Below are 26,955 nucleotides of genomic sequence, written 5' to 3'. Positions count from 1 at the left end.
AAGAATTACATCAAGTGAAGAAACAAGTGGGCAGAGACTACCCGCTAGTCTGATTTCTATATTCTGTCTCCAGAATGACAAGAAGAACCAGTTGGAGGGCAAACTGAAGGATGTTCGTTTTCGTTTGTCAGCTCAGCGCAGAGAGATGGAGCAGACCAATCAGACCAGAGAAACACGCATAGCTGAAATCACACAGCTACAGCAACAGCTACAGGTACACAACACACACACAAAGCATTAACACACCTTTAAAACCTGTTTGCATTGAAAGGATTCGATGTGGATATTTAATCTGCTGTTTTTCTGCTTGTGTGCAGGAGTCCCAACAGTGGCTGGGGAGGCTGATTCCTGACAAACAGAATCTGAATGACCAGTTAAAACAGGTTCAGCAAAGCAGTCTGCACCGTGAGTACAACATGCACACTGAGGGGCAGACTCACTGACAGCACGTCTTTGTGACTACATTTTCCTGCATCAGTTGCACTCGCTTTTCGTTTTTTATGCGCCATGTAATAAAAAAAAGATCATACAGGTTTTGTATGGCATCTTAAATCTTTCACATGTTCTGACAAAATAATACAACTGAAATAGAAAAATGAAATCTGTTCGTCTTGTTTCTTCTCCTCATGACTCATGGCTGAATTAAACCAATTAGGCCGATTCATTTTCATGCTGTCTCTGTGTTCAGGCGACAGTCTGTCTTCGCTGCAGAAGGCCGTTGAGCAGAAAGAGAGCAGCAGGCAGCAACTCAGAGAGCAGCTCGATGCTGTGGAGCGAGAAACAAGAGCAAAACTGCTGGAAATAGATGCCTTCAACACACAACTGAAGGTAAATCAACAAGTCATGGCTGTCGCAGGTCATTTCCCAGTCACCGAACCAATAAACTAAACTACCAAACAAAATTTAATCTAACTGTAAAATAAACTTAAAATGCTGAGTCAAACATAAAAACATTAGACAAAATATCAAATATAAAGTTTAATTTATTTGCATTTTTTACTGAATGTATGTTTATATTATTTACAATGAAATGATGCTATTGTCCTTTTTTAATAATGAAAACAATATCAATAACTTGCTTCTTCCATGATTCTTAAAAAAGAAGTTTATAACTTACTCGTAGTTTTATTTCTAATATTTAACAGACATGCTTTGAAAGGATTTACAGGGTTTATATTTTTTAAAACCGATCAAACACAATGAAAACATGCAGAAAACCCTTCATCCTATTCAGTCTACTTTCTGAGAATATAACTAGAGATGCAGCAATAAAAGCAGAGAGTGAACAAAGTGGAGTATTTTTCATGTATGCACAGCCGACCAGTTACAACTGCTCATACTTACTTATTCAAACCTGGACTGCTTGCAATGTATTTCACTGGAGAGAACAATGAGCGGAATAACTTGGTCGAGCTAACTAACTGAAAATATCTTGGGTTTTTCAGGCATTCGGTCCGTCCAGTATTAGTGTTAAATAAGCCTTACAAGTAGGGATGTCCCAGTCCCATACACAGATTCAGACCGGTTTCAGTGTTGGGAATAGTTCCTTGTACTCCTTTAGTCAGACTAAAGGATCGTCTACATCCATGAGTGATTGAGTCTAACTCGGTCTCTTAATTAGACTTCAGATCGTCCTGATTTCAACCTCACTGTAACAGGTAATGACTGCTTGTCAGGGAAAACACTCTGAGTTGTATGACTGAATTATTTACTAATATCTGGGCTGATTCATAAATCATTCCTGTTTTGTTTAATTCTCTATTGTTAGGGTATCTGTGGCCTTCAGATAGTGTGTTTGGTGCCAACCAGCTAGAAAAGCATAACTGGTGCTCCAGTGCCTTTAATTTCCAGGCCTGTACATCACCACCCATACTACGACTTCTGCTGATGCAGCATAAAACCACAGGCTGTATTTGAGCGTAAGCTGAGAAATCCAGCTTCTCTGGAAGCAGTCAGTGAAAGAGGTCTTGATTGGTGTGCTGAGACGAGACTTGGGACATCCCTACGTACAAGTGATGTTTTGGATTTTTCATGAGCCCGTTGTAAAGATAAACTACTCATACAATGTATTAACTAGTCTGACAGAATAACTGGCCTGTTTGACAACTAGAAACTAATCTGAAATCTGTTAAAAACAAAAAATATAAATTGTTTTGCACTCGATAAAAAGCTTATTTTATACTTTGAAGCAAAGTTTTATGTTTATTCAACAAAAATAAAGTGCATGTTTGCTGTTGAGGTTATTACTAAAATTAATTCAGAAAATGGTCAGTTAGCTAATTAAACAACTAACTAACTTGGAAGTTGTATTTCAAAATGGTTTCTAATCTTAAATGATGTCCTGTCTCATTATTCATAAGACCCATTCTCACAGCTTGGTAGTTGACTGACTTGTGGAAAGGTTTCATATCTAGATCCCTGCATCTGTGTGTGTGTGTGTGTGTGTTGTTGCTAAGTTTGGAAACAAATAGCTATGTACAAAAACACCAAGTGATTTCTGCTTTGTGTAGTTTTCACCATTAAGAGGCTTTATTCCTTTCGAGCAGCCTGTTTTGTTCTCTGTTTGTATCCAGGACAATAAGAGTCCTGTGCTTGTTCCAATCAGAAAGAGAGGAGAAAGATACAGACCAGAGGAAGGGAGAAAAACAGGCAGATATAAACTGATTTTCTCAAGGCTAATCTAATCAGGTTGGCTCTCAGGATTATTTAGTGGAGGCAGCATCTCTCAGGGAGTTTGAAAAGCAGAAAAACGACACCAACTCTCGAACAGTTGTTGCCTGTTTCAGTCATGTCCTCCATAAAAGAGGTATATATCAGTCTTTGACTCTACTTCCTTCCTCCTCTCCACTGTCCTCTGTATAAACCGGGGCTTCTCATCTGAAATGCTTCCTTTTTTAATTTATTTTTCTTCCTACTGGCTGTCCTTGTTTATATTTTTTGTTTCTGCTCTCTCAATCTGCAATTCTCACAATCATTTTCTCCCTGTGTTATTCTTTGTTAAATCCACTTAATAAACCCCTCCTTCTATATTTTCTACTCCTTTTATTTACCTCCTACACTGGCCTTTTGCTGCCATGCCAGTCTCTGTGTGAGTTCTATGCCAACCACTGTGCCAGGATAGAAGCCCTGCGACGCCAGCTTGAGGAGGAAGAGAAAGGGAGACAGGTAGAGCACACTGCCGCTGCTGGAATGGGGTGGTACTGCAGTTGGGACATACTTTGTGACAATTATCAGGTTATATAATGCTGCTATTATTAGCAGAACTGAATCAGAGAGCAGTTTTTGTATTGAAATGTGAACTACAATGGTTGAACATTGTCAGACTACAAACCTGTAGTCACATTAGTGGGCTTTGATGTGTTTAACACCTGGGAGACAAGTATAACACTGATCTGCCCTAATCAGCAGAGACATCCTGATGGACTGATTGACCTTCTGTTTGTTCCAATGTTGCATAAGAAGCATGAACTGCTTTTTGCAGATCCTAAGCAAATGCTTAAGCTGCCAGTATCTCACTGGACTACAACTACTGGAGATGAGTCGACAAACAGCATTTACAAAAATGCTGTTTGCAAATGTCTGAAGTCATTCTCAGGGATTCTCAGTTTTCTTAAGTCACAGAGGCTTTCAGTCCTGTCACAATAAATAGTGCTATGAACTTTCTCTTAAAAGAGTCATTACAGGTGTCTCAAACAGGTCCCAAGCATGCCAGAACTGCCAGAAAACATGATGATCTATAATAATTACTGAAAAACTGGTCCAGTTCTTCTTGTCCTCGCTTCTGAAGTGTACGCCAATGGATTAAATCATGAACATGAGGGCAGCTGTCGAGGTGGGTACAGAGTGGGCCGAGGCAGGTGTGATGTGGGTGGAGGAACAAAATAATGTGCATGGCCTAGAGTACAGTTAGTAGAGAACGGTGCACACAGAAAAAGCTGGCTGCACAGCTTGTTGGTCACTTGGTCACAGAAACACAACAGAATTCAGTGAGACTCGGACTGAAAATGTGCTGATTTTCTTGGACATTTTGAGTCTCCAGCAGTCACAGCCCAGTGAGATAAGGCCTCTAAAATTCATTTAATGGCAAAACATTTGTGACTCTGTACAGATCAAAGTTACTAATAACCAAAATTTAAATATAAATAAAAAATATGGAAAAAAAATTCTGGTACCAAAAATATGACAAATATTTTTAAAGGTTATTTAGAAGTTGATGTAATTTTCTGAAATAATAATGTTGTAACGTGGTTCAATCAAAACAACAGTTGCAGAAAGATACCCTGTCTACAGCTGTTTAATGGATGAAATAAGACACCTAACTTCACTCTACCTCTCACTTATTAGCAAGTCTGCACATGAGTTGGTACACTAATTATACTCAAAACTCCTTGGGACACATTATTTCTCTAAATGAGCAAACATTTCTTAGCATGAGAGCTCAGACTAGCACACATAGCAAACTGAATTTTACACACAGAACTAAAAAACACTTTTATCTAACACCGACTCAGGACAAATAAAAAGAAAATAAAAGAATCTTTAGTCTTTTTGCAGTAAAAGTAAGAACTGAGCTTCTGACAGCTCCAACCTGTTTTTATCATTTATCATTGAGTCACAAGATTCTTTCTTCTTATGAGTCATGATCAAATATTTTCTTGTCTTTTCATACTTGGGAAAATATTATGCTAACAGCTGCATAATACAGCTGCTTCAAGGATACAGATAAATTGGCAAAAGTTCAAAAATGGATCATTCGTTGACAGCGAGTCTTATAATCCGGTGGACCCTATAGTGAGGAAAATATGGTATCATATTTGCACATCTCAGATAGTAGAATTGACCAGCAAAGCTGATGTGTTTAATATTGAATGCGGACTAATCAGATATAGAGTTATATTACGTGGCACATATAGACTCAAGTTGTCCATTAAAAATCATCAGATTCATTAGAGAGAGTTCTGAATCACTTTCCTGCTGGAAAACGTTGGCCAGTACTTTCAGACTGATCAGATTGTGTACATACAGACTGAAACCTACACTGTGTTTGCTTGTGTCTGTTGCACGTTGTTTGTTTGTGTGTGTGTGTGTGTGTGTGTGTGTGCATTGTATGCATCTGTGTATTTCAGCACCAGGAGCAGGGACAGCTGCAGGAGTGTTTATCAGCTGTCAGAGTTTGTCTGGCTCGGCTAGACTTCGTTATAAAGGTCCACATAAAACCCCAACCTCCCCTCTTTCATTTTAGTCTCTATCTCTTCTCTCTGTCTTTGATCTTCTTCCCTTTCTCAGCTACTTTTCTTTTTTTAATTACTGATTTCACACACTGTTGTAGCTGCTGTTTTGCCAAGCTGGTTGAAGCTTAGCTTGCAAAGCTTCTACAGGAAGTATCTCACTGACCTGCCTCTTTAGAGACTAGCTGGTGACTCAAACTTCACTCAGTGTTGTTAAAAAATTCAGCAAATTTTCAGTTTCACAGAATTCTGAGTGTTTGGGACCAGCTAGCTGTTTGGTTGCATTTTGCGCAGCTAATTTTTGAAACTGACAGCCTATTTTCATGTACACAGTTTGCAAAAGTGTATTGTAGGCCATACACGTTATTCTGTGGACCACATCATACCTGCCTCAGCTCGCTTATACCCACCTTTGCAGCTGCACCAAGGTTTATACATTTTCTATACTGGAGTACAGTTTTGAAATAAAGATGGACAAGATTGGACCAGTTTTTTTTAATTGTTTAATCATTATGTGCTTTTTAGACCTGGACATGTTTTCTGTCAGAGAAGAGCTCCAGTGCAGGTGTCAAAACACAGCTTTTTGCTTTCTTGAGATGGGTTTGAGATGCCCACAACTATTCTGACTATTTTGACAGAACATTAGCTGCACAGAGTTTTAGAACATGTTCAAACTTCAAGTGACAAGACTGAGGCTCTGTGACTCAAGCAGGTTTCAAGAAATTGAGAACCCTCCACAACGTAGCGTGACGTTCTGGAGAGTCCCTTTGTGAATGCCGTTCTCCAACTAGTCCCAGCCCAGTGAGATACCACCTTAATCTAACACTGTAGGTCAGATTATTAGGTGTCTCGATTACTTCACGCCTTTGCTAGGCTTGGATATTTGCTCAAACACTTCATTGTAGTCATGCCACACCTAGAGTGATGTTTCAGTGATGCCAGAAGCAGCTAGGAGAGATGTTTCAGGCTGCTTTATGTGGGGGAATTTGTGTGTCTCTGTTGTCTCATATCTCATTCACTTCCTGTTTCAGGTGATTTGGACTTTTCTGTCTCTCAGTCTCTTCCCTCTCGTTGTTTTGCTTGTCTCTAATGGTTGCCTCACGTTGGATGTTTGGCTGAAACACAGCAGCTGCCCTGTGTTGTTGTCGTAACCGAGTGTTTTTTTCTAACGGCACAGATGGTTGTCATGACTACACAGAACTCCCCCACGTCCCCTACAGAATCCCCTTTCTTTCCTTTACCTCCTCGACCCCCTGCCTTTATTTCTTTATTCCTTTAAACTCATCCCACAAAAACAGTGAGTGCCTTGTGCAAGCTCCTCCCCTTTCGCCTTCTACCAGCGTTCTGCATTCTGGGCTTTGTCTGTGCTAAAGCCCCCCTCCAGTGACATCCCTGCCCCTTTACCGTACTGGGCAAAAGTCAATCATTTTTTCTTTGTCTTCATATTTTGCCTCTAAGAGTCAGACTTTCTTGTAATCTTTTAAAGTACATTTGATCAGTAGTTCTTTGGTCCTTCTTGTTTTCTTCAGACAGTGGCTGTTTTAAAAAAGTGCAATGACTGGATTGACTGGACTGAAAAGTATTGGAGGGAAAGCATCCAGTGTTCAAAGAAAAACTCACACAAAGATGGGGAATTATTGTCTTCAGATCATTTTATAAGATACCAAGAAATAATGTCTCTTTTGATGCAAAAAAGGAAAAACAAGAGTGTTTACAACTTTTAGGCAGTACTGTATGTGTAAGTATTATTTTGTTTGTCACATTTTTTGGGAATTACATTGAGATATTCTTGATTATGCATTAAAAAAGAAATCCACTCTCAGTACTATTGAGCCAGAAACACAAACTGCTTTAAACTTCCAAACAGACACAATAAGATGGAACAGAGACTGCATCCTTTCTGTCTGCTCAGTAATCTCATGCAAGATTTGGTTTTCATGACTAAGTTCAATATTCATTCTGAATATTTGTACTTAGATGTGAAACGTTTCCTGAAAACTGACGAAAAAATCTGTAAATCTGCAAATCTGAGTCTGGAAAAGTTTGTAATTTTAAAATGGAAAACCTGTAGAAACCAGTGATAAGGGAAACTCTATTAAAAAAAGCCTCATCAAGTCAGAATATATCAGTTCAGATATAAAGACTGAATCAAGGCTGCAGAGCATCACCACGTCTCAGGTGTAAAACCAGAGTCCAACCCAACTGCAGTCAAACATTTACGACAGAAATCACCAGCAAACTGTCCAATGATCAACTTTTCATTTCCATTTGTTGTCTTATTTTAATCTAATCCCTCCCACATACATAATTACCCAGATTTAATGAATTGTGAAACTGACTCCCTAACATAAGAGGAATTGTTCCTGCTAGTTTGCCTGAACATCTGACAGCAGCCAAGAAATTAATTTATTATAAATGTGGAATTTATTTGTTTTGTCCAGGTCTGGACTAGTATGGAGAAAATAAAGAGTTTTGGAAAAACATTTGTGCTTCCAAATTTTCTTACCAGTTGAATTTTGAATATTGAATAAAAAGCAGCATTTCTAAAAGTTGCTCAAATGGACACCATTAAGCATTTATCTGACAAACACGTACAGACCCATTTATAAAAGAAAGAAAATCCATTCCACAGATTGGAAGAATTTAATCTGATTTGCTTGTTGAGAAAGTTTTATAAAATTCTGATTAAAAGATATTTTGTCTTGACAAAAAAACTTTCATGTCAAACCTTTTCTCAAAAAAGAGAAACAGAACAGAGCAGTATTTTAAGGGGTAGTAGATGGTTGTTTATCCACAGAAGACGCATTGAAAAGGCAATAAAAATGTTTGTTGTTGTTAGTTGGGGCAGTCCCACATTCTGTAATTTGGCATGTGCATACAGGTACTACCAGTAATGGATTGTTTGTACCACTGAAGCATTTGCAGTAAATATACAGATGTTCGGACACAAGAATGACTCAAAAACTGACAGAAAATCTGAAAATTTGAGTCGGGAGAAAATGTAACACCCTTGTGATGAAATGTCAAACATTTATTAGAGGTTGGCCGTTGGAGTTTCTCTAAGGACAGCTGATGGCCAATATCACTGAAAAAGAATAAAAAACTAAACTGTCCGCTACAGTGAGCTGCTGCTGCATCTTCAGTGTGCTCAGGCATGGCCAATTACTGATTGGTTGAAATGTGGCAAATAGCTGATTAAATGTGTCAGCCAAATATTCCTTCTCCCTGTCCTTACTGGACTTCCTGCTTGTGACTGGATGAAATCTGGATCAGATTTTAACAGGAAAAAGCTGCTCGCTTGCCTTGTCTTAAACCAGCATCTTGCTGGGCTGCGACTGTTGTGACTAGTTTGCAAGCGGCGTTAATTAAAGAGATTAAACTTTTAAGAAGTTGCCATGGTTACTAGCAGAGGCATTCGGAGCACCCAGTATTGCAGTGGAAGGGGCGGAGCTTGCCTTGATCACCCGACTAATGTATACATGCTGCTGCTGCTGATGTTGATGTTCTGTGTGTTGTCAGTGGTAACCCGTAGCAACCAGCCCTTTGATCCCACTTTACCCTCATTGCTGTTCCTTCCTGTATCCCATGATGCTTTGCAGGAGCTGCGAGAGATCCACAGCCGGCAGCAGAGACAGAAGCAGAAGCAGCTGGAGGGAGACACACACACACAGACACACATGCTCTCTCACATGCAAACGCTGAGCGATAGAAAGTCTGCTGAGCTGCAGGAGAGCGGGTAAGGACTAAACAAGTGGATGAAGACTCATCTGTCAGTGTCCAGCTAGAAATAAGTTGATCTAGATGAAGTTTTTCTGTCGACCTGCAGCTTGTCGTCAAATGAACCAGGACCCTCCACAACTAAAGCCCCCAGCCCCGCCTCTGTTTCTGCGTCGCACGCCTGGCTGAACAGAGTGACACAGGAGGAGGAGGAGAGGAGGAGGAGAGGGATGGAGGAAGAGGAGGAGGGCAGAAAGGGAGCTAGGTCTATAGAAGAGAAGGAGGATGAGAGCCGAGGCAAAAAGGACATGCAGGAAAAACTGAACAAGTTGTTCAGTCAGCCAGCTGACCCCTGGGTTTCAGCAGGTGGGTTACATGAACTAAAAGAGACCAGAGAGTCCTCTAAACCTTTGTTTGGACTCTGGTTGAACAGCAACTGCTTTATTGATTTACCTGGCAGTGTCTTCAGCTCTGCAGCTCCTCTCACCTTTCAGGATTACATAAATCAACTACTACTACTACCTGGCATTTTTAGCATCTGTTCTATGACTGATTCACCCTAAAGTTGTATTAATTAAAAAAGATTTAATAATATCCTTCAGTCATTTTCTAACACTTTGGTTGTTTTGTCTTTCTCAGTGCAATAACTAAAAAGTACCAACAAGCATAGCTACATGTATAAAAGAGTCTTTAATGTTTTTACTAAAGTCAGGATGAAACAAATGAGTTCAAGTTTTTAACAGATTTAGATAGTTTGGACTGAAGAATAAGCAGTTAATAATTAAACATTCAAATGTTTAGAGGCAGATTGTTTTCTGAACTAAACTTTGACTTTATTTCTAAGAAAAGCTAACAAAGTGACCAAGAAGGTTTTCAGCTGTGTAGGAGTGAAGCACCTTCAGTAATTGGTCCATTTTAGTGTACTCCAAAGGTCCAGGTTCCTGAGGGTTCCTACAGACTCGTTAAAAGTCTGGAATTTGATCTTAGTATTGAAGGATTGAAAAATATCTGTTTACAGAATATCCTCTACTTTTTGTTGTAATATGCTGAAATTCACATTATCAAAAGTTAATTTAATTTATCATAATTTCAAAATAATTTGCTCAACGTACCAGAGCATATTTCCATCCTGATTTTATATATGGGTTATAAAACAGGTAATGAGAAGGGTCAGTAAAACGCCACATTTTACCTCCACATCTGAGTTATAGCAACCTTTGTGTTTCCTAAGGTTGATTAGCTGTGGTGGCCATCTTCAAACATAATCAGGGTTAGATGTACATCTAATGATAATGATGATGTTTCATGAGAAACATTCAACTAATCATTCATTAGTTGAACAATTTTGCAAACAAAGGCTTGAATTTTAGAACAGATCTGCTCATTTCTGATTATTTGTAAAACACAAATGCAAGCAGACTTTCTTGTATCCTTGTTGCTGCAGCTTCATGGCTCTGACTGTTTTCTGCAGCAGAGAGGAGTGCAGTCACAAGTCAGCAGTCTGCAGTGGCACCTTTTTAATAAAGAAAGACCAAATCCATACAAGTCACTGATATAAACCGAATAAAAGTTACTGAAAATCAACTAATAAATAGCAGTTATTGCTTTTGAATTGTGGTTCAGCTGAATTATTAAAAAAGACCTGATGAAACTGGCCTCGATATAAAGGATGGTACCCTTACTTGTAGAGGTTGACTGCTAAGAGTTTTTCTACGGTTGATGCTGGTCTGTAGAAATCAGAGCAGCCAATGGCTCACATGCAACACTGAATCTTTTTTGTTTGTTTGTTTGTTTTTGGCCAATATGGGTTTTTTATTTAGCAAATTATTGTTAGTTTCTGTCTTTTCCAAAGGGACCATCCTTTTTGTCAAGGCCTGTTTCATTAGTTTTTTAATAATTCTGTTTAACCAAAATGTAAAAGCAATGAAAATTTTTTATCAGTTGATTTTTATTTATTTTCTTGTTACTTTAGTCAGCTTTAAGTTCTTTCAGTGACCTTTGTGGGGGTTATTTCTTTAACAAAAGGATACCAACAAACCTGCATGTATTGTTTGTGTTTTTAATTTTTCTGTTTTGTTTGTTCCTTTCCAGTGGAGAAGGCTCCGTGTCCCGGTCTGTTTGACCAGAAAGCATCAAGCAGTGGCTTCGATCAGCAGCAGCAGCAGCAGCAGCAGCCAGTGAAGGTGGTCTACTACAGGGCTCTGTATCCGTTCGATGCTCGTAGTCACGATGAGATCAGTATCCAACCTGGAGATGTAATCATGGTGCGTAGAATGCATCCAGACTCAGTAAGATATCAGTAAATCCTCCTGGTGCATGCTGGCTGCTTGTAATAACTGTTTCCTCTCTCCTCTGCTGTGCAAACTGAAGGTGAAGGGGGAGTGGGTAAGTTTGTGCTGTGTTGTGTTTTCACCAATCACAAGCCAAAACGCTCGCTGCTGTTGGGCTCATCTCATAGCATCCTCATGTTCATTCATTTCCCAGTAAATGAATGTCTGTGGCTTCTTTTTCTACAAAGTCATCACAGCTCTCACATTTGTTTTTGTTTTCATAGTTTGATATCAAGCTGTGAGTGTGCTTCAGAGTCGTACCTGCATTTATTATCAAAGCATCACTAAAGTCTGACAGTTGTTGTTTTCCCCTTGGGCTCCCTCTGCAGTTGTGGGATTTAACAGTGTGTGATTTTGGCAGAACTAAGGTTTCTCAGCCTGGGGATCAGTGTGATTAATTGTCAATGTTCCACCAAAACAAATCAGAAGCACATTGTTTAAAATGACAAACTTTAATAAATAGATGACAATATTGCACAACACATTAAAATAACTCCTCTGTTCCCACAAATGTTGCATTAGTAATGGGGCTTATATTTATTTTGCCACACATGTAGTTAAGAAACAGGTCATCTGAGCCCATTCCTCCATACAGGGGACTCTTTATTAGACATGGGGTCATTTAGTAAAGACATTAGCGGTATAACAAGATTTCTCATTGAGTGTGAAAACTGTCACGTTGCCGTCAGCACTGAAGATGTCTCCACCAGAGTTCACACGGTAGTTTGTTGACTTTGAAGTTGAAAAAGATAACTAAAGTTTGACCTTCCTGTTAATCTGTTTGAGTTGGAGGGGAGGTGAAAGTGGAGACACAAACTGCGCCACAGTGTCTCTTATTCCACACAAACGGTTTAATTCTCTGTGTGTTCATCAGTGGGAGCGACATTAATAAAAGACACACAGAGAGGTTTCACTCTACAGTCCACTTGGGTCAGTCCTGACATCACAGCTGATGTCTCAGTTTGGGTTCTTTACGTTATCTTTTTGGTTTTTCTTCTCTAATTTAAGGTGAAATGTTAGCAGCAATCTCTGTATTATTATCATTATAATTATTATTTTAATTTAGTTTTTTTTCACTGTGTTCTTTCAACAATGGTCTGCTGTATATTTTATTTCTGGAAAAATAAGTTGAAAAAAGTAATGATAAAAAGTAAGACAATAAATATTTAACATCTTTTGGTTTACAATTTTCCAATAAACTGTATGTTCTGACTAGGATATATTTTATAAAAATGCAGTTTTATATTTCTGTATGAATATTTTGGCATAAAACAAAAAAAAACATGGCAAATTAATTTATTCATTTAAAAAAAAAATATTAGAAAAATATTAGGGGGGAAAAAGCCAGACCCTGGATTTTTTTTGACGGCTTCCATGTTGGAAGAGTCTGCAGATAGTTTACATCAGAAGGCTCCTAAATCACAACCAGCAACAGAAGTGGTGCACACTTCAAACCTTTGGCAAATAACAACAATGTTGTTTTAATTTGATCAATATCAAAAGGATTTCTGGTATATTGTGAACATGGATTTGATCCCCCTCCCCTTTCCCTGCTGTTTGTGTCTGTTGATTCATGAAGTTCTTGCCTTCCTGTGGTGTGTTCAGATATTTGTACGGAGTAGTGTGATACCTATAAGATACAGTGATTGTGTCTGTGGAAGTAGGCAGGACTTCCAGCCCCACATCCCCAGGTCTCTGACTCTGGCTCCAAAGTTACCATAGACCAGATATCAGTGCTTCATTTTTGGCCAACAGAAGTAGATAAAGACCTGTCATCCATTTTTATACACAGGCTTTAGTCAGGACTATTACCATGTCAGAGGAGGCAGAATATGTAAAACCTGTATTAGATGGCTCATAAATGACATGGAGCAACAGGAGGGTTTCCTGCTTCTAACCTTTGGGAAGTGCTGTGACACATTTGGCATGTCACAATAAAACTTAATCACTGTGACAGATTTCTCCTGTCTCATCCTGCTGACAAACATTTCCCTTCTGTTTAGGAAATAAATCTTTTTTTTGCTGCTTGTCATCACTTCGTCCTGGCTTAAACATTGACAGTAGTGTAACGAGTGGATCTTGTGTCATTGATCTTTAGAATAACCCTGCCCCTTTATTCTAATAGGTTGATGAGTCCCAAACAGGTGAGCCTGGGTGGCTCGGCGGGGAGCTCAGAGGCAGGACTGGTTGGTTTCCAGCCAACTATGCAGAGAGGATACCTGACAGCGAAGCGCCAATCAGCCTACGCTCCACGTCCTCAGCCACACCCCCTTCAGCCCAGCAGCCCATAGCCACACCCCCTCCAGCTCCTGGGCACAGCTCCACCTCCACATCATCTGCCAATAGTAACTGGGCTGACTTCAGCACCACGTAAGTTTGGCTGACTCAGAAACATGAAAACAGCATTTTCTTCATCTGATAACCAGAACCTGTAAAACCTCCAGATGGCCCTCCAACACAACCAGCCAGTCAGACAGTGAGGGATGGGACGCATGGCCGACCTCCTCAGCCAATCAGAATCCTTCTCTAAGTGTTCCGTCCGCACAGCTACGGCAGCGCTCTGCCTTCACACCAGCTACTATGACAACAGGCTCCTCCCCCTCTCCTGTACTGGGACAGGTAAGAACAACTTCAAACTTCTCAAACTAAAATCAGTTCAGCTAAAATTTATCGTGTTGATGGTAGGAATCAGTTGTGTCCTCTGTCTGTCTGTCTGACAGGGAGAAAAGGTCGAAGGTCTTCAGGCTCAGGCTTTGTATCCCTGGAGAGCCAAGAAGGACAACCACCTCAACTTTAACAAAAACGAGGTGGAAACCAAATAACTGCAAAAATATTTTTACTTCAACCACATATTTAACCTAATGGTTTGAATGTTTCTATTAATGCAGATAATAACAGTGTTGGAGCAGCAGGACATGTGGTGGTTGGGTGAACTTCAGAACGGACAGAGAGGCTGGTTCCCCAAAAGTTACGTCAAGCTCATCTCAGCCAATGTGACGGGCCCTGCTGGTGCTGTAACACGCACCAAAAACACCAGGTGAAGTTAAAGCACCACACCACACCACATCTGTTTGTCAGATTAGGACCTTCTACGAGGAAATCTTGTTACCTCACTCTTTACTGATGATTAAAATAAAAGAAGCACACAGACTGCCTTGTGGCTCTCACGTCAAAGATTTTTCATTTGTTAGCTCAGAGAAACTGTTGCAGATTACTCTGAGCTACTACTACACTAAACTTTACTTCAGTATTTGTAACACTGTCTGAATTAAAGCCACGTTTGTTTTTGCTGAGGCCAGTTAGCTCTTGCAGCCATCTTGAATTAGGTTGACTCCAAAAGTTAATCAGCTGCAGGTACATCTAATGATTACTTCCTAAAAATGTCTTTAAATCTGTCCAGTGATTAATGGAATAATTAGCTAAGAGACAGACTGGGTTTTAAACAAAGACGCTGTGCCGTCTGTGAGCGCTCAGAGTGTGTGTCTCTGCTTCTGTCACACCAAATCTTAGCTCAACATCTGTACAAATGACTGAATTAGAGCAAGTAAGTAAGTCAACTTTATTTATATAGCACCTTTCACAGACATAAAATCACAAAGTGCTTGACAGAAATGGAGACAACAACATAAAATCAGTGAACAAAATTAACAAAAAGCCAGACTGAAGAGATATGTCTTGAGACTTTTTTTGAAAGAGTCAGTAGATTCGGAGCAGCGTTCCAGAGCCTCGGGGCCACCACCTGAAATGATCTGTCACCATGGGTTTAAAATGAGTTCTAGGTTCCGACAGCAGCATCTGATTAGACCTCAGAGTCCCTCAGAAGTTCTGATATATATTTAGGTGCCTCACCATGGAGTGCCTTAAAAGTTAAAAGCAATACTTTAAAATGAGTCCTAAAATAGACCGAGAGCCAGAACGGGAGTGATGTGAGCTGTTCTGTGAGTTTCAGTTAAAAGCCTGGCTGCAGCGTTTTGCACAGACTGAAGGAGTGCCATGAAGGATTTACTCAGACCCACCAGAAGGCCATTACAATAGTCTAAACGAGAAGAAATAAAAGCATGGACAATCATTTCTAATTCCTTATGTGATAAAATAGCTCACAGATTCAAAATATTCCTTAAATGGTAAAAACAATTGCGAGCTAGCAGTTTGCAATGATTGTCCATAGACAAAGAACTGTTAAAAACAACACCCAGATTCCGGAGACTATTTTTCTTAGAAGGGTTTAAAAACCCAAGGTGCTTCCTGATTTCTGTGATTTTGTCATCAGGAGCTACAATAAGCATCTCAGTCTTGCCAGCATTTAACTGCAGGTAGTTATCATCCAGCCAGATTTTAATGTCAGTCAGGAAGTTACTGAGTTCAGTCAATTTATAAAGTTCGGAAGATCGGACTGAACAGTATATTTCAATATCGTCAGCATACACATGGTAGGAGATATTACTGTAGCGATTTAAAATAAAACTTATTGGGCGTATGTACAATAAAAAGAGAAGTGGGCCCAAAACTGACCCTTGGGGCACCCCACAGGACAGCTGAGCAACATCAGAGTGAACATTATTCATAAATACAGTAAAAGACCTATCAGATAAATAAGAAATGAACCAGTTTAAAACAGTGCCAGAAAAACCAAAAAGATCTCTTAGTCTGTTGATAAGAACAGTGTGATCCACAGTGTCAGAAGCAGAAGTCAGATCCAGAACAACAAACTCTGTAGTTTCCAGAATCAGCTGCCATCAACACATCACCAGAGCCATGGTGGATTTGACTAATGTTGATTAGCCGTGGAAGCCATATTGAATTGCTTGACTCCAAGTGTTATTCACTTACAAATGTACAGATGATTACTTTCTGAGAGTATCATGAAAATGTGTTTGGTGATTCACAAGATATTTTAGCAACAAACACAGAAACACACCAGCAATTACATGTTTTCCTGCCTGTCATGGCGGAGGGTGATTACAGTTATAGACCAGCCAGGATACTGGGAAGTCAAAAACTGATTTCAGTTTATCCTTGTTCCCTCAGTGAGTCTGGATTATCAGAAAGCCCCCCCAACGGAAAACGACCAACATCTTCTCCAACAAAACCCTCCGAGCCTGGAGAAGGTAACACCTGCAAACATTTTCCAGCCTGTGAACATTTTCTTTAAAGAAGAAGAAGAAGAAAACAGAAGTTTTACTGTCATTATACCATCTCTCCATGTCAGTACAGTAAGAGAGCACATAAAAACTGAAAAGAAGAAAAGAAAGAAGGAGTAAATTGCTTAAACATAGATGTCAGGGTGACATTTGCGGGAATTTATAAACAATATTTTAACTAGTTATGCATTAATGCAGAAAAAAAATACAACTTAAATGTACAAACTCTGTACAGATTGTCACAGTGAGATTAGTGGAGTAAAAAGGTTTATATGTACAGTTTTACACATTATGGGATGGCATGCAGTTTTGGTGTGGTCATGATCACAGTTGGTGTTGGGATGGCGACGGCCGCAGCTATGGGGAAAAATGTACTTTTATAAAATGTGAGTAAATCTGTACCTTTGCTCTGCTCCAGAATATGTTGCCATGTACACCTATGAGAGCACTGAACAGGGGGACCTGAGTTTCCAGCAAGGAGACATCGTTGTGGTGACCAGGAAAGAGGGGGACTGGTGGACAGGCATGGTTGGGGGAAAGACTGGAGTCTTTCCATCCAACTACGTGAAGCCACGTGATTCATCGTCAGAGGTGAGGGCTCCTTTTCACGTATGAGAATTTGGGCTTTTGAATCTTTGTAATGTCTGTAAATCTCTGTCTGCAGTCACTGGGACCAGCAGGGAAAACAGGCAGTCTGGGGAAGAAACCAGGTGAGTCTGTAGTTACAAGAAATCCTGAACTGCATTTTGTTCCATTATTCTAATGACATTATTCAGTTTTTGATTATCTAAAATCTATTATTTGTTTAGCTGTTTCACACCCAAAATGATCAATGACTTGACATCTTTGGTACTGTATTTTCCAGTCTATAAGTCACATTTAAAAGCCTTTAACTTTCTCAAAAAATGACAGTGCGCCTTGTAAGAAGTTGTAATGTTTTAGTACGACTTTGGTAAACTACAAGGCTGCACCGCCTGCAGCATTAGGCCCCACATACTCAGGCGTACTGTCCGTACTCTGTGAGCCATGTGGACTCCAGTCCGACTGTCCGCGGACGGTTGAGACTTCTTACTCGAGTGTTCAGATTGTCTAAAGGTCTCCCGTGACACATTTCAGTCATGGCGTCACCAGACGAGGAGGAAGAGACCGCTTGCCTCTTAGCTTTAAAAAAACAAAAGAAAGAAGGTGCCTTAGCCCTGTTTCTTCACCACCAGGGCAGCCACCGCACACCTGCCAGCGCTGCACAGAGAGCAGCGGTCACGCTGCGCGCTGACGCCGATTCTCACCTGAGAGAGGTTGGTGTCGCACACAAAACAGTTTGTTGTGCGACACTGAGTACGCGTATGTGGTCATAAAAATGTATCTTTGCACAGACGTCTGCTTTCACTCCGCCTCAGACCTCCGCTGAGTGAGGTACACCCGAGTATGTGGGGGCCTTTACGTCGGTGCAGTAATGCGTCTTACAGTCCGGTGCGCCTTATATATGACAAAAGTTTTAAAATGGACCATTCATTGACAGTGCGCCTTATTATCCAGTGAGCCCTAAACTGCAGAAAATACTGGAGTTAAAATTAAAAGTGTTGCACGCAAACGTTTATATTTGAAACTCTAGAAGAATGAAACTAGCCCAGTCCTTCCATTTTTCAGAGATTGCTCAGGTGATCGCTGCCTACACAGCGACAGGAGCAGAGCAGCTGACATTAGCTCCAGGACAGCTTATCCTCATCAGGAAAAAGAACCCAGGAGGCTGGTGGGAGGGAGAGCTCCAGGTAGAAAAGACATCCATGTCTTCTTGTGTTAAGATGTTAGTCAGAAAACTTTGACAACACGCATGAAAATGTGTTTTTAATAGGAGCACAATTTGTACTTTTCAGTGGTTTTAAAACAATGTAGATTTGAAGGTTGCCTTTAATGTTTGATGTCTGATTTCTTGCTGTGATCCACTGATCCAGGCTCGAGGAAAAAAGCGTCAGATTGGTTGGTTTCCAGCCAATTACGTAAAGCTGCTGAGTCCGAGCACCAGCAAGACAACACCCACAGAGCCCACCCCTCTTAAACTGACTCCTGCCAGCACAGGTACACTCTTTGAATTCAGTTTTACAGACCAGCTCAAACAGGCACCATTCTAATCAGTTTTAAAACTTTACCACAAAGCAGCTTTCTGTATTCTATGAACTAGGTTTGGTTGGTTAAACAAATATATTGACCATTGGCTACTAGAGTCTATTAGTGGTAGTTTTTTAAGACAACAGTTTGCACTTTAACTAATTTAATTTTCCCTTTTAGGAGTTTTGAGCTGTAAAAAAGGTACAATTCAAACCCAGAACACACTGTAAAGCACCCATAATGTGCCTGCTCATAATCAAAAATAACAAATGACAAGATACAGTTAAAAGATTTATTTGTTCTGAGAAAACTCACACGAGTCAGTCCATAGCTGTTAGCACAGTTTGTAAATACACAATGTTTTATTTCATTGTTTCAGCCTTGCATCCACACAGAAACAGCTTTTTAGCAGCCTCTTAACCAGGGGTGTCCAATCCTGGTCCTCAGGGCCTCCATCCTGCATGTTTTCCTTGTTCCTCTGCTCCAACACACCTGATCTGAATCAATGGGTGATTAACAGGCTTCTGCAGAACATGAAGAGGTGATTTAACCTCTGAATCAGGTGTGTTGGAGCAGAGAAACAGGTAAAACATGGAGGATGGTGGCCCTGAGGAACAGAGTTGGAGAAGTTTATAAAACTTTTATAAAAGCTGTTTGACATGGGCTCCGTGTTTGCAGTTTGAATTAGATGAAAAACACAATATGTAGAGATGTTATTTATTTAAATTTTAATTTATAATAAAGCTGAGAAATTGTCTTGCTTCACACGACCTGATACCTTGGATGCTCCCCACTAACAAGAGTGGTGTGTTTTTCTGTGTCTGCCACTAGGAAAGTTCAAAAATAAACAAAACCCAAGATAAAATAGCATTTGTCATTTGGTCCTTTTCCCTGTTTTACCAACCCCTGACCCCATACCGAGGTCATTATTGTAGGTAAAACCATGAAAAGAAATGTTTATACAGCCATGTTATTGAATGTTTGGATTCATCTGATTTATCTGAAACTAGATAAACTCACTGCTGCTGTGTGTCCATTCATACTGTGACAGCAGCAAATCGGGTACATGAGTGGTAACTTTATCTTTCAGGCTGACCAAATGTCAACTAACATATTTTGGGACTAATGTGAGCTCACTCCACCCCTGATTCTTTTCCTTGAAGTTTTAATATAACTCATCTAGCCTCAGACAGCTTCTGACATTCTTCTCCTTGTTTTTGGAGAACAGTTGGTAGCATCAGTTTGAGTCACTTACAGCTTGGCAGTAGTTTACCATTTTAACTTGGTGTCATCAGGATGAGAGCAGGTTCATCAGGCAACTCAAACGCTTTCTTTGTGTCTCTTATACCTCCAACATGGCTGACTTCTGCTTTGATGACGAAACATGAAAACATTAAGCACTTTGAACCTCCTTGTTGCTGAAAAGTGCTTTATAAATAAATTTGACTTGACATTCATTTGAGAAAAGTTGCACCACAGATAAATCCACAGAAGCACAAATTCGATTGTTGCCCTGATTTCTGAGACATACTGCAAAGCACCAATGCAAACCTGACACAGAACTACGTTACAGTTTTAGCCCTAAAAGATCCACAAAGAAGAAAGGAAAACATGCTGAGTTTCTTGCTGTTAGATCACATCCATACTCTCCCTTTGATAGGTTTTCTTTTATTTGGAGATATGCTTTACAAACCTGACCTGCTGAAGCTTGGAGCTCCTTCAGAGAGCTCACAGGTGTCTTGGTGGTCTCTCTCACTGTTCTCCTTCAGGGTCACTCAGTTTGGGAGGACGGTCTGCTTTTGGTAGATTTACACATGCTCCATATTCCTTCCATTTCCTGATTGCCCCCACTGTTCACTCACTCTAGAAAACACAGAAATGTCTGTACCTGAGACAGTTTTATAGATATCAATCTGAATTTTGATGTGGTAGTAGTACAACACTTACTCCAATTAAAACTGTAACAATAGGACAGAACAACAGACACATTTATTTTAAATGGACTCATTTTTTAACCATCTTTGATCTCGTCTCTTATTTGTCTCATGTCGTGAAGGTCTGTGTCAGGTGATCGGCATGTACGACTACTTGGCTCAGAACGATGACGAGCTGGCCTTCCAGAAGGGTCAGGTGATCACGGTGCTCAACAAGGATGACTGTGATTGGTGGAAAGGAGAGCTGAACGGGAGGGAGGGTCTGTTTCCCAGCAACTATGTCAAACTGACCACAGATACTGACCCGAGCACTCAGTGTGAGTACAAACACACACAGCCTCAACTGCAGCGTGGATCACACACAATAAAACCTACTAACACACTGTCAAACACACATACACACACACACCCAGAGCCAGGTGTGGAGATGCTGTCCCACTCTCAGTCTTTGACCCCAGGCTGCTTTCACCTTTCATTTTCACAATCCTTTGGGCCTCTTTGATAACCCCTCGTCATGCACCACCTCTGGGTGGTGTCTGTGTTTGTTTGTATATTGTGTATGTGCATGAACATGTGTGTTTGTTTGCATGCATCAGTGTGCACATGCCTTTCTTCTCTCTGCGTGTTTTCCCTCAGCATGAGCCACTATAAATGTAGAGTTTCTGCAGCAGAACAAAGACAAAAAGCTATCAGGGCTACAAATATTGTGAAATGTTTGTATAGTTTAGTTTATTTATATATTTATTATTATTTTTAATTTATGACAACATTAAACAACAAATGTGCAAATGATTCCAGGCAAAATGACACATACAAATCACAATCTATCAATACAGAAAATATAATATAAACATGAATTATGCTAATTATCAAAAGCTTATAAATATGAAATTGTTTTTTTGTTGTTGAATTTTTTTCAGCTACTTCAAAGTTATAAACACAACTTTACTTATTTTAAATAAAGGAAGTTTGGTTTATGCTGCCTGATTAACCAATTTTTAGCTTTAGCAAACCCAACATTCAAGTGTAGCAAAAGGTCATGTTCAGGAGGAAGAAACAAATTAGAAAGATAATTTTTTCGTGAATCAACATTCTCCATTTATAAGGAATATAATTAAATTTTCTGCTAATGAACTAATATAGGAAGATAATATTGTAATAATGCCTGTGATCTTGGGGCCCTCAGGGGCCGCTGCATTAAAAACGGGTCTGATTCTGTTCTGGACATCACTGCATGGACTTAGGGACACTTCCATGAATCATTGTCTGTAAACACAGCTCACTGTGAGGCAAAGAAGAAGCCAGGTGTGAACGCTGCTGTCTTCTCTGGCTCAAAGCTCTTTGAAAATAAACTGAGGTGGAAAAGTGGAAAATTAATCTGTGGTCAGATGAGTTGAAATTGGAAATTCTTTTTTGACACCATGTCCTCCGTACTAAAGAGAAGACGGACCATCCAGTTCAGAAGCCTGCCTCGCTGATGGTATGGGTGTGCATTGGTACCCATGGCACGAGCAGCTTACACACTTTACACAGATTTGCTCCCATCCAGATGACGTCTTTCTCAGTGAAGGTCCTGCATATTTCAGCAAGACGATGCTAAGCACACACTGTCTCCATTACAACAGCATGGCTCTGGAATAGAAGACTCCAGGTGCTGAACTGACCTGTCTGCCGTCCAGACCTCTCACCAGCTGAAAACATTTGAGCCATCATGAAATGAAAAATCAGGCAAAGAAGACCCAGACCTCTCACCAGCTGAATCCTGCACTAATCAGGAAGTGGACAACATTTCCATCCCAACCCTGCAGCAGCTGCTCTCCTCAGGTCCTGGAGTTAAAAGAAGAGGTGGTGCACTCTGGGAAACATGGACCTGACCCAACCTTTTTCAGACATGTTGCTTCCATCAAATGTAAAATGACCATATCTTTTTCCAAAAATGGTTCAATTTCCTTAGTTTAAACATTTGATATGTTTACTGTTTTATTTTGAAAAAAATATGGGTTTATTTGATCTGTTTTTATTTACATTTTACACAATGTCCTAAATTCTTTGGAACTGGGTTTGTATTTTAACATGTTATCATTTTTTTAAACTTCAACCAGTCGGCTAACAATTTGCAGGTCTTTTTTATATATACGATCACTGTTTTTCCAACAGATCATCTCTAGCCTTTGTCTTCTTCAGTTTGAAACAGTTTTTAACTCTTCTCTCAATGAGTCATTGTGAGAGAACAGAGTCCGTGCACCATTTCAAACAAGGTATCATCAGCTGGTTTATACACCAGATGTCCCTTAACTCCTGCCCACCTCAGCTATTATCCTTGAAGTGACACCTCCTCCAGGCTGCAAACTTTTACTCTACCAAAGAAGGGGCTCTTTGTTCATCCTCCCCTCTGTCAGGGTGATGCTTTGGTTGAACAGTATGGAGTGGACTCTCTGCACCGTGCAGCATGCAGTCCGTCTGTCTGATCAGCATGGAAATGCAGTCTTCTGAACACATTAACACATTTCTTATCCGTTAGTTCTGCCTACACCTTTTTAAAGACCCAAACAAAAAATAACTTTGGACCTGTTATGCGATCCCATGATGGAAGTGTAGGCCCCACAGTGTGAGAAGCACTGTTCTGCTGATCATTTGTGTTGGCAGACTTTTAATCAAAAGATAGGTTTAGTCTTCCTGACTCCAGATAGTTTAAAGACTGAGATTTTCTGCTGCCGTTACACCTCCCATCCACACAAACTGAGTTTCAAGGGAGAAAAACTAATATTAAAAGTGGAAATCTCTGTTTAGATGGACATGTGTGAAGTGAAGCTATGGAGCTTTTGAAATGATGATACAGTTATTCATTTTGGACATGACCACTTAATTTTGTGTTCTAGAAACAAACAAAAAAAAGATTCAGCTGTTTTTAACTGTTCTTTGTTTGTTTGTTTATTTTTACATCTGCCTCACTTTATCCTGATCTTGTCACCATCATATTTTGATTGTGTGCTGAAATGATTATTAAATGAGAGGATATTGTAAACAATTGTTTTAGGAGAAACCTTCATAAATCTAAGCATGTTTCTGTATTTTGATAACTTTGTCATTAGTGTGAATGTTGTCGCCACCTAGTGATGCAATATGGGTATTTTAGCATTTTTGTTAGAATATGTAGATTTAAAAAAAAGGTTTTACAACCCCAGTTCCAGAAAAGTTAAGTGGCTGTGTATGTAAAAAAAACAATGTGTTGATTTGCAAATCTAAAAAACCCATATTTTATTAACAGTGTAAAATAGTAAACATGTCGAGAATTTTTACAATTTTTAGAATTAAAAAAACTGAATTTGATGGAACAAAAAGTTGTTACATGTCTCATCCCCTCTTCTTCTAACAACAGACTGTAAACATATAGGACCTGAGGAGAGCAGCTGCTGCAGGGTTGGAGGAATGTTGTCCCTGCTCAAAAGTTCTGGGTCTCCTTTGTCTGAATGTCTGTTTCATGAAGCAACAAATGTTTTTAATTGATGAGAAGCAGGCGGGACAGTTCAGCACCTGGGTGCAGTACAGGGGCTTGGATGTTTTAGTTAGGGTCAATACAAACTGGCTTTCTTTACAATAAAATAAAACTCCTTCATTGTCAAATCAAATTTCTACAGAATGATACTAATTTAATAAAAATGTGTAATGTAAAATAAGTGATTGCATCAATATTCACCTCCTTAAAAGTGACTGATCTAATTTAACAGGTCCAGCCACTTGGTACGTGTCGTCTCACAATTAGTGAAATGGGAATTACCTGATGGCAGTGGATGTGTCTCAGGTGTTTGCGTTATAATAACACCTGGGTCTGGAAGGTCTATTCAATAGTTAACCAGTATTCCTGGCTACCATTATACCATGAAGACAAAAGAAGACTCCAAGCAACTCAGAGAAGAGATTATTGAAAAGTACAAGTCAGGGGATGGATACAAAAGGATTTCCAAACATCCTAAACATCCCAGGAGTTCTGTTAAAACCATCATCAAGACATGGAAGGAATATGGAACATGTATAAATCTACCAAGAGCAGGCTGTCCTCCCAAACTGAGTGAGCCTGCAGAAGGAGAGCAGTGAGAGAGGCCACCATGACACCTGGGAGCTCTCTGAAGGAGCTCCAAGCTTCAGCAGCTGAGATGGGAGAGACTGTACAGATACCAGCTCTAACCCAGGTTCTTCACCAGTCTGAGCTTTATGGGAGAGGGGCAAACAGAAAAACACTGTTGAAGAAAATTAGTATTAAATCTGAAGTTTGCCAAGCAGGATGTGGAAGACTCCACAGTCAAGTGGAAGAAAGTTCTGGGGTCTGATGAAACCAAACTGGAGCTTTTTGGCCATCAGAAAAGACGCTGTGTTTGGCACCATCCCCACTGTGAAGCATGGTGGCGGCAGATGATGACCTGAAGAATACAGCGAACACAACACAGAAATGGTTTAAAGACAGCTGGCCCAAAGCCCAGACCTAATTCTAATAGAGAATTTGTGACTTGATTTGAGAAGAGCTGTGGATGCGCTTGAGCAGTTTTATAAAGAATGGAGTAAAATTCCAGTGTCCAGGTGTCAAAGACTGATAGAGATTTATCCACATAGACTCAGTTCTGTGATCGCAGCCAAACATGCTTGTACCAAAAACTGATGTGAAGGGGTGAATATTCATGTAATTGCTTGTGTTACATTACATATATAATTGGTATTAATCTGTAAAAAATTGATTTAACTTTGACATTGACAAGGGTTTGTTTGTTTGTTTTGGGAGGGGGAATTGTATTTTTATTTTTTGTCAAAAATGCCAATTTATATTGACCATGATTAGTTTATGACAACAATAAAAGTATGAAACATTTAAGAGGGTGAATACTTGTTGTAGGCACTGTATCTGTAGATAATGTCTTCCCTGGAAAATGCAGGATCTAGATGAGCAGATGTTCTTCTAAAACCTGTAGATACTTTTCTGGATTGATGGAGCCTTTCCAGATGTGTAAGCTGCTCCACCCCCATCCCATCAGAGAGGCAGATGTTTGAACTGTGTGCTGATAACAGGATGGATGGTCCCTCTCCTTTTTAGTACAGAGAATGTGGCCTCTGTGGCCTCTCTGGCTTCCAAAAAGAATTTCAAATTTCAACTCATCTGACCACAGATCAGTTTTCCACATCACCTCAGTCCATTTTAAATTAACTTTGGTTCAGAGAAGATGATTGTGTTTCTAGATGGTCTTCTTTACATGATAGAGCTTTAACAGAACAGAATCAGACCCGTTTTTACTGCAGCGGCCCCCAAAGACCTGAAGCTCACAGCATCCAATATTGACTCTCAGAATTTCCTTCAGATTCTTGACATTTTTTAATGCTATTATGAACTGTGGATGATGAGATATTTAAAGTTTTTCCAGTTTTCTGTTGAGGAACATTATTCTGAACTTCTGCCCATCTTTACTTCTGAGAGATTCAGCCTCTCTAAAATGCTCTTTTTGTACTGTCCTCTTACTGACCTGTGGCCAATTAACCTAATTAGTTGCAAAATGTTCCTCCAGCTGTTTCTTATTTGTACCATTTATTCTTACAGTCTTGTGTTGCCCCTGTCCACTTTTTATAGATGCGTTTCTGCCATAAAATTCAAAAATTACTTTGTTTTAAATAGTAATATTTCTTAGTTTAAACAGTTGCCTTGTTTACTTGGTTCCGTTGTGAATAAAGTATGGAGTTATGAGTTTTGCAAATCTGTTTGTTTTGCAAATGTCTCCAGCCAGGCAGCTTTGTCAATTTAAAACTAGAGGGTATGCAGTTCGAAGATTTATACTGTGTAAGATGCTCTGTTTATACAAATTAAATTCACATGCAGATTAATCTCATTCCCCTCCCACTAGAGGGTTATTAGGGTCTTTGTTTGACTGGGAGATGCTTTGGTCACATACATGAAGGAAAATAACTGGCTATCAGGTTTAATGCTCTATTAAAAATGTTAGAAAGCTAAAATCTGAGATTTGCATTTACATCTAGCTTGCACAGAGAAACATCTCATGCAATTTAAAGCTTGGAACTCTAAACTCTCCCATTTTGAATTGAGAAAGCTCTCCAGATGGGAAATTTATCCAGATCTCTCGTAGCCCAAGTGCCAAACATAAAAGTCTTATTTTAATATCAAAGAAAACTTCCAAATATGAGGCGTGTCTGTCTGCTGTAGATCCTCTGCTCTGCCTGGTCACAGCACAACTCCACACTCTGTCTTGCTGCACGCTCCACCCACCTAGCACCTGACTGGACGTTGTTTTGTTGTTGTTGTTTTGTTTTGTTGGTTTTTTTTTTTGTTGATGTTGTTGTTGTCGTCCTCTCTCTAGGATCATATCATTACCCAGAACCCCCCTCTCCTCAAAGCCCTCAAAGAGACCCACTAGGCCACTCAACCAATGGGACAGCAGCAAGAGGTCACATGACCCGGAAATGGCGACTCTCCACCTGTAGAAGCCAGAGACAGGCAGACATA

The 26,955-nt window shown here is 39.8% G+C and overlaps 1 protein-coding gene across 4 annotated transcripts in view; it reads left to right on the top strand.

Moving 5' to 3' along the window:
• The window catches only part of itsn1 (intersectin 1 (SH3 domain protein)), a 68,623-nt gene that overhangs the window by 23,301 nt on the left and 18,367 nt on the right, over positions 1–26,955 (top strand). Inside the window, exons 15-32 of one of the 4 annotated variants that reach the window (XM_037973389.1) lie at positions 74–214; positions 318–405; positions 689–828; positions 3,082–3,165; positions 8,828–8,964; positions 9,055–9,311; positions 11,037–11,209; positions 11,316–11,330; positions 13,401–13,645; positions 13,720–13,894; positions 13,996–14,082; positions 14,164–14,312; positions 16,304–16,383; positions 16,835–17,007; positions 17,081–17,126; positions 18,064–18,185; positions 18,369–18,492; positions 20,579–20,773. In XM_037973389.1, the coding sequence (XP_037829317.1) occupies positions 74–214; positions 318–405; positions 689–828; positions 3,082–3,165; positions 8,828–8,964; positions 9,055–9,311; positions 11,037–11,209; positions 11,316–11,330; positions 13,401–13,645; positions 13,720–13,894; positions 13,996–14,082; positions 14,164–14,312; positions 16,304–16,383; positions 16,835–17,007; positions 17,081–17,126; positions 18,064–18,185; positions 18,369–18,492; positions 20,579–20,773 (2,431 nt within the window). Of the gene's footprint in view, positions 1–73; positions 215–317; positions 406–688; positions 829–3,081; positions 3,166–8,827; positions 8,965–9,054; positions 9,312–11,036; positions 11,234–11,315; positions 11,331–13,400; positions 13,646–13,719; positions 13,895–13,995; positions 14,083–14,163; positions 14,313–16,303; positions 16,384–16,834; positions 17,008–17,080; positions 17,127–18,063; positions 18,186–18,368; positions 18,493–20,578; positions 20,774–26,955 lie in introns of all 4 variants that reach the window. The other 3 variants (XM_037973387.1, XM_037973388.1, XM_037973386.1) reach the window with 3 other exon arrangements.

This window comes from Kryptolebias marmoratus, linkage group LG22 (genome assembly GCF_001649575.2).
Source record: "Kryptolebias marmoratus isolate JLee-2015 linkage group LG22, ASM164957v2, whole genome shotgun sequence".
NCBI lineage: Eukaryota > Metazoa > Chordata > Actinopteri > Cyprinodontiformes > Rivulidae > Kryptolebias > Kryptolebias marmoratus.
This window is presented reverse-complemented; position numbering and strand designations above follow the sequence as displayed.